Below are 17,444 nucleotides of genomic sequence, written 5' to 3' on the forward strand. Positions count from 1 at the left end.
ATGGTCATAAGGATCCAGTTAATGCATTAATTGGGGTGTGATGGCTCTAAGTGGTTTTCTGCTTACAGGAAAGGCCCACATAGCCTTCGCATACTGGCACTTATATGTGTGCTATCATAATATCACATTATTCATGTAGGACTTTTAACCTTTTTATACCATTTATCTCCAAGCACCACGAATGTGTATACATAACACTAAATGCACCAAGATCCTTGTGCGTTTCTCGTGCATACACTTGCAGTAAGTGCACCAATTTTATACACATACACTGGATGCTGTAGATTTGACCAAGAGAATTCAGGACATCAAAAAGTAAATAAACTTGCCTCAACTCAATAATTCCTGTTTAATTTCCTCTGGCAAATACTGAATTTCAAATTGTGTTCGTCCTATGAAGTAGAATCTTTCAAATATTGTGACATGGAGTTCCACATTGTCAGAAGGAGACAGTTGAGAAGGGCGATTAAGATGGATGTGTTTCTTCCATTATGAGTTGAATTAAGTTTCTCATTTCTAAGTACCAAATTCTGCAATCATTCCAAAAGTGGAAGTTCAGCTCACAGTGCATTTTGGGGAAGCTTCAGCCACACTAACCATTTAAGGTCAAACAAACAACTGGTCAACCCTAGCAACTGGCATTGTGTAGAGCTTTCAGCTAAGAGATAATAGGGTCTAGATCTATACATCTCTATATGTTAGCTGTATCGAAAACACAGTCTGGGTTCTCCTCTCACCGCCGCAGCTTGGCCGACTGACACTTTCTCTCCAAGTCACAAGGGGGGGGGGCCTCACGTTTAAGACCCCAAACAAGTTGCCTGCTCCTGCTAGCACCTCACGTCTACCCGGACTCCCTCTCTTGTCTTTAACACACACTTCTTGTACTCTGTCCCCTTCCAATTAACTCTAACTGGAACTCCGACCCCCGCCCGGTCCCCGGCGCGGGGGCCGGGCAGCGGGTGGGGGCGCCGGCGGGCGGGGGCGGGGCCTGGCGCGGGGCGGGCCCCGGGCGGCTGTCTGCGCGCCTCTCCCCTTTGTTCTGTTCCATTGTGTGGCACTTCCTCCTCCGGCGCTTCTTCTCTGCACCCTGGCAGCTGGTGGGGAATTCGTGAGGGGGTTTTTGGTGACTCCCCCCCCCCCCGCCCCGCTCCGGTTTGTTTTTTAGGAAGTGTGGAACTCTCCTGCGCTGCCCCTCCTTCGCGGTTCCCCGCCCCCGGGCCTGGGAGGGAGGCGGAGTGGGAAGTGGCTGGCCCTCTTCCCCACGCTGGCTTCCTCGTCCTCCCTCCCTGCTCTTCCTCCAGGAGGCATCCTAACCCCGCATTCTGGACTTTCACCTCCTGACCGGCCGCGTCCACGCCAGAATGGCGATATGCGACCCTCTCCCTTCTGAGGGGCGCCGGCTCCGGCCGCCCGGGGCTCCATCTGGCACCAAAGCGAAGGTCGAAGGCCGGCGTGCGGCCCGAACCCAGCCGCCTCGGCGTCCCGGGAGCCGGCGCGAGTGTCGCCGCGACCCTCCCCGTCCCTCGCGCTCACGCTACCGGGCCGCTGTGCGGCCGCCTCAACCCCCTTATATAGCCCTCTAAAAATAGCTCGCCTCGCACCGCCTTGTAAGGCAGCGGGGAGATTCGCAGCTCGCCAATCGGCGCCCGCCGCCAGGGCCGAGCCCCGCCCCAGGTCCCGCTCCGCGCTCCCCATTGGTCCTGAGTGACTTCATGAGCCCCCTGTTTACCTTACATGGTCACACGCGGCCTAATGGACGCCCTCCTCCGAGATCCCACGGCTGCGCGGAGAGCGGGGCGGGGGGAGGGAGTTTGGGGAGGGGGGAAGAGCAGGAGGAGGAGAAAAGGAGGAGGAGGGGGAGAGACTACAAACTAGCGAGGATGGGGTGGGGGGTGGGGAGGGAAGGAGAGCGGGGGGAGAGAAGCGATCGCGAGAAAAAAAAAAATGCAACCTCCCAAAATAAAGAGCAAAGATTGCATTAGGAGCGAACAGCGCTGCAGAAATAGATGGCAGCTTCGTATCAGTGAGTTTGCATCCCCCTTCCTGATCCACGAGCTGGAGTGATTAGAGCCCTGGAAGGGAATTGTTACTCCCGTGGAGAAGTCCCCTTTTCCTGGCAGCCGCCTGCACTGTACACGCTGGATGCTTCTCTCCATCCACCCCACTCAGTCTCTCCTCTCTCACCTCCTCTCTCCCTCTCTCCTGCATTGATTTTTTTTTTTTTTTTTCTTTTTAGTTGACTGAAACAAAACAAAACAAAAGGGCCACTGGATGTCTGCCTTCTTGGGGGGTGAGCCAGACAGACTGACAAACAAACAGACCCAACTGTGTTCGGGGGAGGGTTTCTCCTCCCGTTTTGCCCGGCAGCAGCAACATGGACGTGTTGGCTAGTTATAGTATATTCCAGGAGCTACAACTTGTCCACGACACCGGCTACTTCTCAGCTTTGCCATCCCTGGAGGAGACCTGGCAGCAGGTGAATGATTTAAATTACTTGTGTAAATCGTGTGGTGGCGGCGGACTCGCAGGGGCTGCGTTGGTGTGGGCTTGGGGTTGAATTTTTTTTTGTTTGTTTGTTTAATTTTTTTACCCCCTTTTTGGCTGTCTGTTGTTGAAAATGTTTTCGGAAACAGTCATATGCTTACCTCTCCACCCACCCCCTAACCCCGTATAGTGTGCCGAGCTGAGCAGCCGGTCCGAGCTGCCTGCGTTTCAGTCACCAACACACATCCTTGTGCACATTTTGTTGGGCTCACTGTCCCCCAACAGAGACCTGCCTAACTTCTGGGGTTCGGAGGAGCCGGGTGGGAAGGTGGTTTGGGGCTTAACGAGCCATCGCAGACAGCTACCGCGTCCCTACATGCTCTAGCTGTACCTACTTGGTACCTTAAATCAGGTTCATCTCTTTCAACTGGTGCTGACGGCCGTCAGATGCGGGGGGTGGGGGGGGTGGGGTGGGGGGGCGGTAAGAACGGAGCGGGGTGTTTTCCTAGTAATTAGCGAGTGTCAATAAAGAATAGGAACTTGATTTTGAGATTAGAAGGTGGGCAGGAGGACGAGGAACCCAGTTATAAAAGGTACTCAAGGATATCTTGGAGGAGGACGGGAAGATATATCTATCTAGTGCTGACCATGCATTGTAGGTTTCCCCAGTGCAAGATCCACGGAAAGAGATCACTCTCTGCCTGTGTCCTTGCTTCCCTCTCTCGGTTGGTGTCCCTCTCCACTTAGCACAACCTCCGACAAAGGGTGGTGTGTGCTTCCATGCCTCTGACTTTGTCTTAGAGGACTAGTTAAGAAACTCCTAAGATGCTGAAGGGCACCAATGCCAAGTTGGCTAGATGTCCCAAGGAGGGGGAAGTGGGGCTGGTGACAAGTTCACTGGGCTTTGTGAAGTGGAATAATGAAAGTGCTGGTCAGTGGAAAGTGCTAGATCTGCTGCAGAAACAGTGGTTTTTCTCAGTAAGGATTGGGAGCTGCTGAGGGGACATTCTTCAGGAAAGATGGTGGGTGGGGGAAAGGTGGAGGGACACGAGTATGCTTTAGTATTCTTTCAAAATTCTACAATGTGTATCATGGAAAGTCCAAGAAGACAATTCAGATTTGCACGGTGGAAGTGTGAGCGTGCACAGTCTGTCTTGGAGAAACGTGCTTGCCCTTGGGGAGGGCTGCGAGAGGCTTGATGTGTGGCTGCTCATGTAACTTCTCTGCTTCATGACAGCAGCTTGTTAAGGCTAATGAACGGCTGGATTTTCTCTGCCAGGATCCAAAGCGGGATTTGCCGGCTTGAGTCTAAGGATGTAGCAGTCGCTGCTTTAGCGAGTGAGGTTTGCTTTTCGGTGTAAGGAGGTGATCCTCTGTACCATTGTTACTAGTTGCTGTTACTCCCCTGATTCTTCCAGGCTGGAGTTTCTCCGGATACTGGTCTCTGGTGTCTATGGGTCCACACATGCATTCCTGCCTGAGGATGCTGGCAGATGTGTTTGACTTTGTCTTTTTTCTAAAGGCACACACAGCGCACACTTTTTTTTTAGCATAAGGCATCTCTCCAGTGCATCCGTTCCTCCATCCTTGATGAGACTGCCTCATGAAGGGTCTCACTGGAGCTTTTTCCTCCTTTTATTTCACATTGCTAATTAAACCAAAAGGTTGCCAGAATTTCATTTTCAGAAATAGTCTTCGTTTCACACTGTCAGCCCACTGGTGTTGAATTGGTTGCCTATTAACAACTGTCTAGACTGGTTAGGGAAGAGAATCTGTTGACTTAGGCAGCCCGTTTGTGACTAACTGTTAAGTAGGGTTGGAGGAAAGAAAGTTGGCTTTATTTGTTACAACGTTCCCTCCTGATGAATCACCCAACTTTGTTTTCCTTCAAGTTTTCACAGTAGTAAAGCCTGCTTTTTGGGGAAGGCCTCTCCAGAGGAAACCTGCCTTTCTAGATCTGGTTAGACCATCCATGAGAACATCTAGATCTATGAGGAAACATCATTGGTTTGATAATTAGAGGATGTATCAGATCTATTGTTTCCTCAGACGCCTTCTCTGCTTTTCTCGCCACCTCCCAACTCCGCTCCTCCTCACTTCATCTCACCGCCTTCAAGGAACCTCTAGCTTAGTTTCTATCTGTGGGCAAAGGAATTTCAGCCCACTGCACCTCCTTCCCTATTTCTTGCCTTAATCCTGTCCTACTGCCTGTTACCCTCACCTTCAGATCGTTTACCATGCTCTTTCAGAAGCATGCTCATCCTCCATACTGAAATGTAACTTGTGAGAACACAGTCCTAAGTGACCTGTCACTCCAAGGAGCTTGCTTCTCTGGACTCCTTAGTCACAGATGCTTTCTCTAAAGGTGACTGGGACCCCCAAGTTCATACTGGTGACATACCTCCAACTTCTATCTCTTCCTCTCTCCCTACACCCTCCCCTGTGCCGCTTCTGAGTATAAAGGAGGGGAATGTGGTTACATGCAACTGTTGGTTCCAAATCAACCATCAGATGGTGAAATTGTAAGTCTCCTTTGCTCAAATCAGCTCAGGAAGGTTGCTACAAAGAACCCCAGGCCGGAGGAAGTTTCCTGATGCTCTGGGGTAATCAGATTTTAGAGGTCAAATGAGGAGCAATTATTAGATGTACTTCTGAAAGTGAACAGTGTACCTTGAGGAGATGAGCAAAATGCAGAGATTCCAATAATCTGATTTGGTTCGTAAGAAAGACTGGCTTGGATGATAAACCCAAGAACATCTGTGCATTTGAAAATTAAGGATGGAGGTTTTATTTTGAACTCTTGCCTGAGATAATTGTCCTGCCTAACAGTCAGTGAGCTTGTCATGGATCTCCTGTCACAGGGATCATCATTTTGACATTGGGTTTTGGGACAATCATGTCTTAGCCACATCCAGTGCCAACTCTGAAAATTGTTGCCGGTATAATTTTTAAATCCAGATGGACATCCTACATTAACAGCTCTCCATTTCTGGGCTCTGACTGCATACTTAAGCACTTGGCTCAAGTAACATCATCCCTGCCTGTCATATAACTGTAAATTACGCTGTGCTTATGTGGTCTATTATTTTATGGAATTCAGCTGACGCACAACTCCTAAGGCCACCAGCCTTAAGCCCTTCGGAAACTTGCAGGAAATTTTCCAAGAGCTGTCTGAGCAAAAGTAAAAAAAAAAGTCAAAGGTAGGACAGAAGCTAGCATAGTGTATAGGGTACCACTTGATGATGGATAATGGGGGACCCATTCATGAGCTCTGTCGCCATCAGAAATCATGATTTTTCTGGATGCGCTGCTGATTTGGAAGATGAAGAAGGATTTAATACAGTATTGATGGTTATTTTTCTTTGGGAAGCTACAAACACTTTTAGAATTTGGATATATTCTTCACACCTAGACTGCTATTTCATGAGTGCAGGTCAAGTAGTGATGTTCTAAGTCTTATTTACACTTAGCCTTGCTTCATGCCATTGAGGAGCATGGTGTGTTTACTGGAAAACTCTTATGGAATTATGTTTGTTGTTAATGCTGATTCATAATTGGCAGATGGGGTCAGTTGCAGGCCTCCCTTGTGCTCAGAGAAAATTTTCCACTGCTACTGGAAACAAATAAATAAATCATAGAACATTCCTCCCTCCTCCCCCACTCTCCCATTGTTTTAAACTAATGGCATACTTGGCTACTGTAAGAACTGCAGCGTCCCCATAACACTGCAATTTCATCTTGGTGACAGGCACCCTGAACCACTTTTTGCAAGGGCCTTTGGTATGAAGCATCTCTAGGGGACAACCTACAAAAATTGCCTTCCAAGAACAGCCTCATGGTGCAAGGGATAGGATTTGGTTTGTGAGCTACATTGCTTCTCCTGCACAGGGATCGTGCCTTTGCACTGCCTTCTACAGGCCTGAGCAGCCAGGTGCTGGCTCAGCCAGAAAGACAAAGCAAACTGTAGGGTCCCTGCACCCGCAGGTTTGCCTCTGTCCCCAGTTTGCAGAAAACCTTGTCGTGAATTAGAATTTCTTGGCAACAGCACCACCCAGGGAAATTTGTAGACACAAAGGAGCCTTGCTAACCACACTGAAAGGATAAAATAGCTGGCTTTTTATTTATTTATTTATTGTATGTGATTTGTGCGTTCTTTAGTTACCATAAGCCTATTTTTTAAAAAATTTGAAACAGTGACTTGGCAGATGAAAAAAAAAAAAATTGGGACTGCCCCTGTTACCCAGATTTCCTTTATAAGGATGCAGTCACTAAATAAATGTAGCTTTATAAATGAAAGCACATGTGAATGCCATCAATCACACACTTAGCCTTTCTTTAACAGATTTATTTCCATGTTCTTCTAAATAGATACATCTCTGTGTAGATTTAGGGTCTCTCAAACATGATCATTAAGTCTACCTATTTCAGTTTGGTATTTTAAAGTGAATGAGTGTTACAATGCAGATTTTTTTTTTTTTTTTTTTAACTACATCTGTCTTTAGTTGCGGGAGAGGGGGTAAAGGAAGTGCTGACTTCTTTGTTCTCCATGTAACCCCCACCTCCACTCCCTACCCTGAGGAGAATGCGATGTTGGGGTCCAGTCCATTTAAAGGGCAGAGCAGAAGATGCACTGTGACACCTCACCCTGAAATGATTTATGTATGGGTATGTCAGAGACCTTCAGTGTTCAAAATGCGCTCTTCCTCCCTCTCAGCCCATTCTAAATATAAATGCCAGTGGGGGCTATTTGCCTCTCCACTTAAATGGAAATAGTTTAGAAAGGGTCCTAATGGAGCTTTTAGTTGCCATTCTCTTATAAATCTTCAGATTCTTCTCCCATCAGAGAATTCCCGCATTTTAACTTTCTGAGTACAAGAAGGCAATGCAGAATTCTTTAATCAGCCTATGCTTATTGGGGAGGGAAGGCAGTTTCCTCCAGCCAGCCCCAAACAACTCATGTTGATAGGGTAGCTGGCCACATGGGGTGGCAGACACCCCCTATCTCTGCAGTTTGGCAGTAGCATGCCAGGAGTTTTCAGTCACCTTCACTCGCCTCCATGATTGCAGAGAATGCCTCTGTGATTCTGGTTCACTCAGTCTATCAGTTAGCATGTATGTTGGGACAGAGATTTGCTGAAAGTTTAGGACAGCTCCCCAACGTAACCTGAGCAGTGCCAGAGGGTGAGCGGTGGAGATGTATCTCTCTACAAATAAACCCCTGTTTTCCCAGATCAGCTGAGTGCTTCCTTTGCATGAACAGGTAGAAATATTTTAACCCAGGTCTCCAGATCTTACCAAGAACAGTGATTAGGAAGCTCTACAAGCACTAAAGGTGTTAAAGTCAGTGGAACAAGAAACAGCAGCTAATCATTAATGTTACATGCAACATCTGCAAGTTAAGAAATTCTCCTCTGCCTGGATACATTGTGTGCTTATTTTAGAACATCACTCGCCCACAGGAGAAACTCGCCTCATTCAGTTTAAGTGTTCCCCAAATCAAGTCCTGCATTACTAGAACAGGTTTTTACCTAAAATCGGTCATCATCGTGTTCCTCTCCCTTCTTGTCCCTTCACTTTTGTTTTCTGCTGGAAATTTGTAGAATCCTTTCTCCTGCCTTGGTACCTTTTTGTTTTCCTCACTTGGTATTGTGTTGTGACCCTGAGAACTTGGTCCTGCTGAGTGTATTGTGTCTGCTGCACTCTCCATTAGAGCAGCTTCCAGCTGTCCCCATCCACCACGTGCGTGACATACAGAGGGACAGCTGAGGGTCCGCAGCAGCTTCGAGATCCGTCTAGGATCAGCCTGCTTGACATGGGAGTGACTTATGATTTCATAGTGATTCACACTGCTGACTGAGCTGGTCGAGGCGCTCAGTCACACCTCGTGGGCTTTTCTCTATTTATATGAAAATATGGAAAGTATTTCACAGTCAGTACTTCATTCCTTTACTTTGGTTATGTGCAAAATACTGTTTGGGTGATATGAATTTGAATTGGCTATAGGCTCTGCCCTGTATGAGCTTGACTCCAGTAGGGGAGAGTGAGCGTGTTCAAAATTAAGTAATGCACTATTAGAACACCATTGCCAAAAAAAGAGATTTTAAGTCCAGTATTTGAGTACTGACCCATGCCTCTCTATATAGCCTCACCTTGTTACAATCTTGTTTATAGAACATACTTGAGATTTACTAAGTTCTGTTGTGCTTTTGTTTTTTAGCTAATGGGGTAATGGGGCTGGTGGCCCTTTGAGGGCAGATGAGTAGACAGTGTGAATACACATGTCCGTAATGGCCAGGAAACAGCATCCGTGTCTGTGTCATTCGGAAATGATTATAGGTCATTAAAATAATTAATGTAGAGCCGTATGCAATATCTATTTCTGAATATGGGTTTATTGACATTTCCTAAGGGTCATATTGAAAGTCAGGCCCTGGGCCTGGTATCAAAGCTAGATGCAGATAATCTTAGAATTTCAAATCCTGAAAGAAGGCTCTTGGTTTCTTTAAAACACTAGGCTAGGACCAAGTGCTTGTTGAAGCCAAATGAAACACTGAACCTTCCAAGGTCCTCCAGCTGTTGTTAACATGGATGGCGGTCCTAGGCCCCAGACTCTTTCAGATGTCCACATGATCCATTTGTTTGCTTTTCATCATGTTGTTCTGAATATATTTTGAGTTACTTCTCATCTTTCCTCCTCTTTCCTTCCCTGTCTCCCCTTAAAAGGAGGCAAGAAAATCCTGTTTTTACTTTGAACAGTACTTGTAGATGGAATTTGGGGATTGTCTGGGCCCTAAACCAAGCTATTGAATATCTTGGAGACAGCTTATGTGTGTCATTTTATCTCTTTTCCACTTTTAATAATGTGTGGTAACCTGGAAAATGTACGCTGTGTTAAAAAGACAAAACAAAAGCCCCCAATTACAACTCCAGCCCTATGACAAAAAGTGCTGTCACTTAAATGATAACAAATGGAGTGAGAGTAAGGAGGTGCATTGAGATGGATGTGGTAGGGAGCTGGATGGATGGTGGAACTGGGGTTTTATGTGGAAAGCGTCAAGTGCAAAATGGTGAAATGCTTTGTCTCTGACAACTTGCCAACTAAGAGACTGCGTGAAACTGTAGCAGTTATCATGTGCCAATTCAGGAAAAGCTTTTCTGAAGTGTTTTAAGATTTCTTGAGAGGGTTGGATGGGCAGTGAAGTTGTAATGTTTTACAAATTTAAACAAAAAAATATTGCACATTGTGATAAGCAGTTGGGAAGAGAGTCACTTCTTTTTGTTTTTAAAAAAGTCCTGTGGGGCTGGAAGGATGAAGCTGGCCTAATTTTCAGTGACCCTAGTGAGGAAAGGAAACTCGGGGTGCTCTTCACGCTACTTCCCTGCAACTTTTGGCCCTTCTCCACCCAATCTCTGGTAGTGATGATGGTGAAAATTCTCTGTTGGAACTTGCCTCACAGACTGGCTTCACCTCTAAGATCTTAGAAACTGAAGTTTGCTTCCCAAATGGAGACTTCTTTATTTTGTCAAAGCTGTAATCTACATGTCCAACTCCGGTATCTTCCTGAGTTCAGGCTCACAGTTTGGAATTGGAAACATGGGGCTGACACTAAAAACTTCTGGGATTGTCCCATGATGACCTCAGCTGAATGTATTCCCAAAGTGTGAGCTCATCCAGTCTGTCCTCCTTTTCCTGGCTTCCCTGTTTCTTTTACTAATCTCCTCTCTTCTGGGATCCAGGTTTGAAGGTTCTATCGTCTTTGGCTCCTCTCTTTCCCTTGACTGTAATTGCTTGAAAAATCCCCTTGATTTGATTCTTACAGTACTGCACCTAGTCTGCTTTCTTCTTGCTCTGCCATTGCCCCAGGACAGCCTGGCCACCTCGCCTGGATTGACTTTCTACCTCAATCACCATGTTTGAAAGTGTCAGTGTTTCCCTCTTTTGCATATGATGAAGCCAAGCTTCTCAGAGTCACAATAGTCCTAGACTGAGTCTAGGTAGTAGTCACAAGTCTCCCCCCTGTTACCATGTGAGCTGCCATACAAATGGGATGATTGTACTTCTTCTGCTTCTGTCTTCATTTATGTCATTTCCTTCACCCTTTTCCCTTCTTTTTCCTTTTCCCCCATGAGTCTCTTTGTCCAAATTCTACCCATCCTTTGACTTTCAGATGGTTGCCACATTGTCCAGGAAACTCCCTCTCTTTCCCTTTGCCAACAGTAATTGCTACTGTTTCTACAGTCTTGTGTAGAACTTTCTACTTCCTCATGATGCTTTTCAGTTTTGTCCTGTAATATAGTTTTTCTTTTTTCCCCATTACCCTGTTCTTCCAGTTAGATTGTATGATTTGGAGCAAAGTCCATGCCTTGGTTATAATTCTGAGAATAAACTTTTAATACATAACCCTTCAGGTTCTTAGAAAGCCATGCACATGGTAGATATTCAGTGGATATTTAGGACTTAAGGTATGACTGTGACTTAAGATTTGACTATGTGTGCAGTGATGATTCACAACTGTGGTTGTACCCCAGAATACCAATTATATCAGTATTCCTTTGGGTGGAACCCAGGCATCCGTGGTTTTTTGTTTTTTTATAATCTTCTGGGTGATTCCAATATGCAGCCAAGGCTTTGAGCTATTAATCTATGGAAGGTTGATATCAGATGTATCAGAATTGTAGTTGGCTACTCCTTATATGGAAATATTTTTTTTCTTGTATAACTTGAAAGCTACATGTAAAAGAGGTTTATAATAAAGCAGGGTAGTGGTGGGTATACTTTATCCAGCTCCTTGGTTAATAGCAACTGTCCAAGTGTTGTTTGATCTTTCTTGTTTTGCTTTCCCTTACCGTAAAGTGTTGAGTACAGTCTCATTTAGCTTACATTTCCTCTGACCCACTAGAGGTTTGCTTAACCTGGTCAAATTCCATTTCTGGTACCTTTGTGGTGGTGGGCACTAAACTCCAGCCGTGCCGTGCTTCAAATAATTCATTCTCGGCAGGCTCTCGACCATGATTTTCCACTTACCTCAGCCCGCTCTGTGGTTTTAAAGGGATGGATGCATGCATGAACATCTGTTGGATGATGCCAGATAGGTATTAGGTAGCAGTTCAACAGATTTCTTCCTGACTTTACTGTTTGCAAGTCGACTCTGTTTATAAAGAATTTCAAAGGACCTATGTTTCTAGTAAGAGGAGCAAAAATAGAAGAATTGCCACTGAGGACATTCAGGCAAGGAGGCTGCCTCCTCGTCCATAGAAGGCTTTAGCTCTTGTGGTAATGACTGTGGGCATGTGGTGATGTTCACAAAGAAACCTTAGAAAGGCCTCGATTTCAAACTGTGATGTTTGCAAAAATGTATGTACTGTAGCTGCATCCTTTCATCTATAAACTGTCTTTGATGGGGGTATGGTTGGCAAGAGAGAACATCAGGAGAGGAGCGCAGAGCTCAGGGTTGAAGGATATCTTTTGGAAAGCTCAACCCAGCTGTGAAAACGGCAATTAGCCGTGGAGCAATCGCTCGGCAAGGGAGTGCCTGCCTGCTCCTGACCCTGCGTTCACGCTCACCTTCCAGAGCTCAGGTTGCGGGAATTCAATGGACTGGTCACAGTGCTGGCTCTTATTTTTGGAGAGGCGGCAGATTTGCTTGGCATACAAAGGAGTGGAAATAGATGGCCCCATCCCTCCCTTTTGAGCTCTTAGTGTTTGTTCCTAGGGCCGCTGTACACCCTGTTCAGAGAGCACAGCTCCTGTCTAAGGGGTGAAGGATGTCTTCTGCAAGGAGCCCCCTGTGCAGAGCTGATTCTCCCATGAGCTCCCTCAGACGCTGCTCGCTCAGTGTCACACTGAGTCTTTGGCTTTGCCTTCTGCTTTCCAAGATGACCCGGCCCTCCCCTGTGCATTTACCTCCCTGTATTAAGTTTCTTTCTTTAACATGGACCAAGAGATGGTTTCCTCTGTGATGGGGTTGTTCATGTTGGCTTGTAAGAGTCTAACAGACATCTGTATTGAGCGTTTGCTCTCAAGGACTCAGGGTGTTTTGATCAGGATCTCTTGTCGCTGGCACCTTCTTTCTGTAACTAAGGAACAGGCAGATATTACAGAATTTCCCATTCAGAGGTGAAAAGAATGGGGCAGAGGAAGATGAAGCAAGTTGTCTTCGTGTGGCTGCAAAGCAGATGAGTTGCAAAACCCGTGGTGGAACATTCTTTCCTCTTTCTTCTTTCAACTTGGCCATTCTATCTATCACCATAGCAAGCATCGTAATAATACCTGTGCTAAATTGCTTCACTCGTGTCTGACTCTTTGTGACCCTGTGGACTGTAGCCCACCAGCCTCCTCTGTCCATGGGATTCTCCAGGCAAAGAGTACTGGAGAGGGTTGCCATGCCCTCCTCCAGGAATAATATCAAATAGGTATCAGATACTTCCTAGAGATGTTCTCATCTGAGCACGTTATATACATCATTTCATTTAACCCTCACGTCAACCTGGTGAGACACATGTTCTGCTTAATCCTCCTTTTACAGATGGATACATTGAGGTGAGAGGTGACTTGCCAAAAGTCACACAACTTGGAAGACTGGCTGAGCCAGATTGGGCTCAGAATGAGAGCAGGCAGTATGCTCAGGACTCTGAATTTCTACATTTATACCGACTCCTTCTTAGGAAAGAGACACCAAGGCAGAATCCAAAGGTCATGGCTTGGGACTCAATGGAACTGTATGGATTTGAAAGCTTTCTGGCCTGTCTTCTTTCTGGGACTTGCTTTTCTCATCTGAAAAAGAACTGGATTGTTCTAGGGCTCCTTAAAGGCTCAGATGGTAAAGAATCTACCTGCAGTGCAGGAGATCCAGGTTTGATCCCTGGATCAGAAAGATCCGTCATAGAAGGGGATGGCAACCCACTCCAGTATTCTTGCCTGGAGAATCCCAGGGACAGAGGAACCTGGTGGGCCACAGTCCATGGAGTCACAAAGAGTCGGACATGACTGGGTGACTAACACTTGTGCTAGGGTTTCTTAAGGTCTTAGTGTTTGTATTAGTCAAATTACATGAGGTGTTGAAATCAGGCAGAGTTGGAGCCTTGAGAAAGTCACCCAATACCTCTGAGTCTATACTGTCGTGGGTGGAATGGAGACAGTAATGCCTAAGTAAGGGCAGACATGTTGGCTCTCTGGCCCAGTGTCTGGCACATAGGATCCACTCAACAAATTTTTTTCCCATTTTCAACCATCCTTCCTTCCATTGAAAACAGTGCAGAGTATCACAATGCTCTTTTTCTAAATAGTATCAGTGGTTTCTCTAATGCCCTAGTCATCTTGAGTGTCTAAGAGAAGGTGAATGATGGAAAGGCATGGTATTTTCTTTATCCATCCCACTAGAGCAGCTTTCATGAAATCATTCGCGCTTACTAGTGGGGAAATATTTGCAATATCCATTGCCCCCCCCAAAACTCAGCCTCCTTTGATACCCTTGGAATTTGCTTGGCTTGCTCACGCACATGTCCAACTCCTTCCCTTTCTTTCCAGTCTTACTTATGACTTTTCCTAACTTTTTCCAGCATGTGGATATTTTTCTTTGTGAGCCAGAATTAGGCACATATACTGTAATACAGTGCCAGTTACTACACCTGCCTTTTCTGCCTTACCTGATGACTGAGCTTACAGCAGCTTATGAGAGTGAATCAGGTTTTATGAGATCTATAAATATCTCCGATAGGATTTTTATTTCATTTTCCCCCTTCAAATAAGACATAATGGAAGCACTCACATACACAAGGAATATTCTTTCTGTGATAAAGTGGGTGTTTTTGAATTGGCCTCTGAAAAGCAATAATTTGATGTGGTTGTTCATGTTGGGAGTTTTATGGGGGAGGGGGAAGAATCATGCATATGCTGCTATAAAACTCAAAGATTATTTCCTCATATTGAAGGTTTAGCCCAGTACCTATGGAGAGATTTATGTCAGAGACGCAAGCTGTGTGTGCAGACTGCATCTCCTCTTTCTGAGGAGTGTCTGTGTGTTTCTTAGACACAGAAACCAAGGAAGGAAAGTCCCATTGGCTGGCAGAAGGGGGGGCTCCCAGAAAGAAGATTTCCAGTTCTTTGTCTCATCTGCTTCTAGCTGCCCCACGGGAGGATCTCGTCATCCTTCTCTGGACTTCATGGATTTCCTGGGGAGATTTCACACCACTTAATATATCTCAATGAAATTTTTTCCCTTGGAATTTCACTTTTTTTTTAAAAGAGTCTTAAGCTTACCCAATTTTTAAAAAAATGTACATTCCCCAATACCAAGAATGGAAACGATTTTTCTTACCTTGCTTTTTGAGGAGTATCTAGAAGGAACCTTGAGCAGTAACTTTAAAGAATCCTTTAAAAATAAAACCGTGTGGGTTCTATGTCCCTCGTTTTTACTGCCTGGATGATAGAAGTCAGGAACTCCACCTGCCATCTTACTCAGGACTGTTGTGACAAAGATAATTATGGACTTAACACTGGGTTTTGAAAAACTGAATGTCTGACTCTGACTACTTAGGATTTTTGTTTTGTTTTTTTGCACAACCTCTCCTTGCGTACATCTTCCCCCAGTTCTCAGTAGCTTTATGTTTTAACTAGATGATACTATAATTTGGCCTCTGAAAAAATAAACCATGTGAACTTAGTACACCTGACCTAAAGGCATGCAGGATTTTTGACTTAATGTCATTTTCATTTTTTTCCATTTAACATCATCTTGGTGTGTAATATAATCCTAGCATTTTGGCTCTGCTACACGCAAAGACTATTGCATGCTTATCATCAAATGATACGACTTCTCTGGTCTTCAGTTTCCTCATGTGTAGACAGTAGGGTAGAGTTAGGAGCAGTCAGATGATTAGATACAAACAGGAAGCTCCTAGGCTAAACTGGCTTCAAGAGCTGTTTTATTTGGCCAGCATACCTATTTCAGTTTTCTTTTTAATTGGAATGCTTTCAGACACATCATGCACTCTTCAATTAACCTTGTCTCCACTATTTCTACTTTGCTTTGTTTCTGATCTCTAGCCAGGTGAGCATGCATTTGAGTTTGTGACCCCCAGACTGTCAGCTCTCTAAGTCACCTTTCCCTCCAAAAAATGCTGTGATTTGGGGGACAGACTTTATTTCTTCATGAGTCTCAAGCTGGCTTGATTTCTGTTCTTACCCGGAATCCATTTTCATTCCTTTTTAGACTTCTCTGCCTTGTTGAATGTCTTTGTTTGGGATTCTATTTTATAAAGCAGATTCCAAATTGCATCTCAATTTCTCCAAGTCATCCAGGTTCTGTTGTAGATCATCGAAATCTGGGTTGGAAAGACCATCTGGTGTACCCCTCTCCCCGCCTGGGCTGAGCAGTTGCTGCCTAGCATGTTTATTCCTTATTGGTATTTGCGACATTTTCCAATTTGGAAACTGACTCTAAGTTTCCTGAACTTGCAGCCTCTTCTTGGTGGAAATGGGAGTGAAATGAGACAATACCAAAAAAAAAAAAGAAAAAAAGTTTTTCTGGTCAGATAACCCTCATTAACAAATGACTGCCATTGTCTGGGTTTCTTTTGTCACTCATGAGACACAACTGATCAGGGTGGGGAAAAGTCCTTTTTGTGGAAGAAAAACGTGTATCCATTGTTGAGGTTTCATAGTCTTGATATAGAAGCATATTGTATAGAACCCCATTATCTGCTTTAACTGCTCATTTTTTGTGGAAGTGGATTTTATATGACTTGTTTCACTGAGGAAGTGATGCTTTTTGTGTGAAGAACTCTGGGGCATTATAATAAAGTACTTTCCTGAGAATCAAGTAATTGGCTTTTTTTTTTTTGCCCTTGGCACTCAAATACTGCCAGCAAGGCACTTGGCCTTCATTTTTCTAATGCTTTCAGGATGCTATTCTACATTTGGGGTGTTTAAAAAATTTTATTCTTTTGTATTGGCTCCCTGATATTACTAAAGATATCATTTAGGTTGACCGGCTGGCAATTTTCAAGTCATTTTTTTCCTGTTAAAAAAGCCAGTCATTCCATTGAATTACTTGATGCTAGGCATACCTCCTTTGCTACAATCTCCAACTGCTTTTTCTTTTTAAAAAACTCTGAGTGTTAAGTAAAGGTCCAGCGTCATTATCTTGTTAGCATATATATTAATTATTCATTTTTAAAAACTTAATTGTTGTTTATCTTACTATATGAATTGACAGCTATTAAAATATTTCTGGAAAGTATCTTTAGAAAGGAAGAATGAACGGTAGAAAATAAAAGAAAGAAGAAAAAAGCAGGCAGACTTTTATGTGGCCCTCAAATGTCCTTGCACAGTTCTTCTGTGAAAGAGAAACAGAATGCAGATCATTTGTCTTCCTATCCAAGGTGTGTCTTTTCTTCTTGTTTCTGCATTCATGATCTCTTTTTCTCTGCGTCCTATTGATAGAGTTTAAGATTTTACAGATATTAGAATCTGAGGATTATTAGCCATCTCATTGCAATCTCTTCTCTTTCTCCTCGATTTGCAGATAACTTGCCTGGGCCCTGCTGTAGTTTCAGTCGCGACCCCGTGAACTGCAGCACGCCAGGCTTCCCTGTCCTCCGCTGTCTCCCGGAGTCTGCTGGAAAGCCTGAGCTTTAGAGAGTGCTATTTAAGTCCAAGCCAGTATTGGACCTTCAAGTAATTTGCTTTACTTGAAATACTTTATTTAAAAATTTTTATTGTAGTATAGTTGATTTGCAATGTGGTGTTGGTTTCAGGTGTATAGCAAAGTGGTTCAGATATATATACACGCATATACACACACATACACACACATACACACATATACACACATACACACATATACACACACATACACACATACACACACACACACATGTACATTTTTAGACCCTTTTCCATTATAGATTGTTATACGATACTGAGTGTAGTTTCCTGTGCTATGCAGTAGGTCCTTGTT

At 44.5% G+C, this 17,444-nt stretch overlaps 1 protein-coding gene across 3 annotated transcripts in view; it reads left to right on the top strand.

Moving 5' to 3' along the window:
* The first annotated feature begins 1,866 nt into the window (after positions 1-1,866).
* KLF7 (KLF transcription factor 7) overlaps positions 1,867-17,444 on the top strand; it is a 100,551-nt gene continuing 84,973 nt past the window's right edge. The window contains exons 1-2 of one of the 3 annotated variants that reach the window (XM_061148909.1): positions 1,867-2,023; positions 2,237-2,476. In XM_061148909.1, coding sequence (XP_061004892.1) covers positions 2,375-2,476 — 102 coding nt within the window. In that variant the 5' untranslated portion in view covers positions 1,867-2,023; positions 2,237-2,374. The remainder of the gene's footprint in view (positions 2,024-2,236; positions 2,477-17,444) is intronic. The other 2 variants (XM_061148907.1, XM_061148908.1) reach the window with 2 other exon arrangements.

This window comes from Dama dama, chromosome 8, assembly GCF_033118175.1.
Source record: "Dama dama isolate Ldn47 chromosome 8, ASM3311817v1, whole genome shotgun sequence".
Classification (NCBI taxonomy): domain Eukaryota; kingdom Metazoa; phylum Chordata; class Mammalia; order Artiodactyla; family Cervidae; genus Dama; species Dama dama.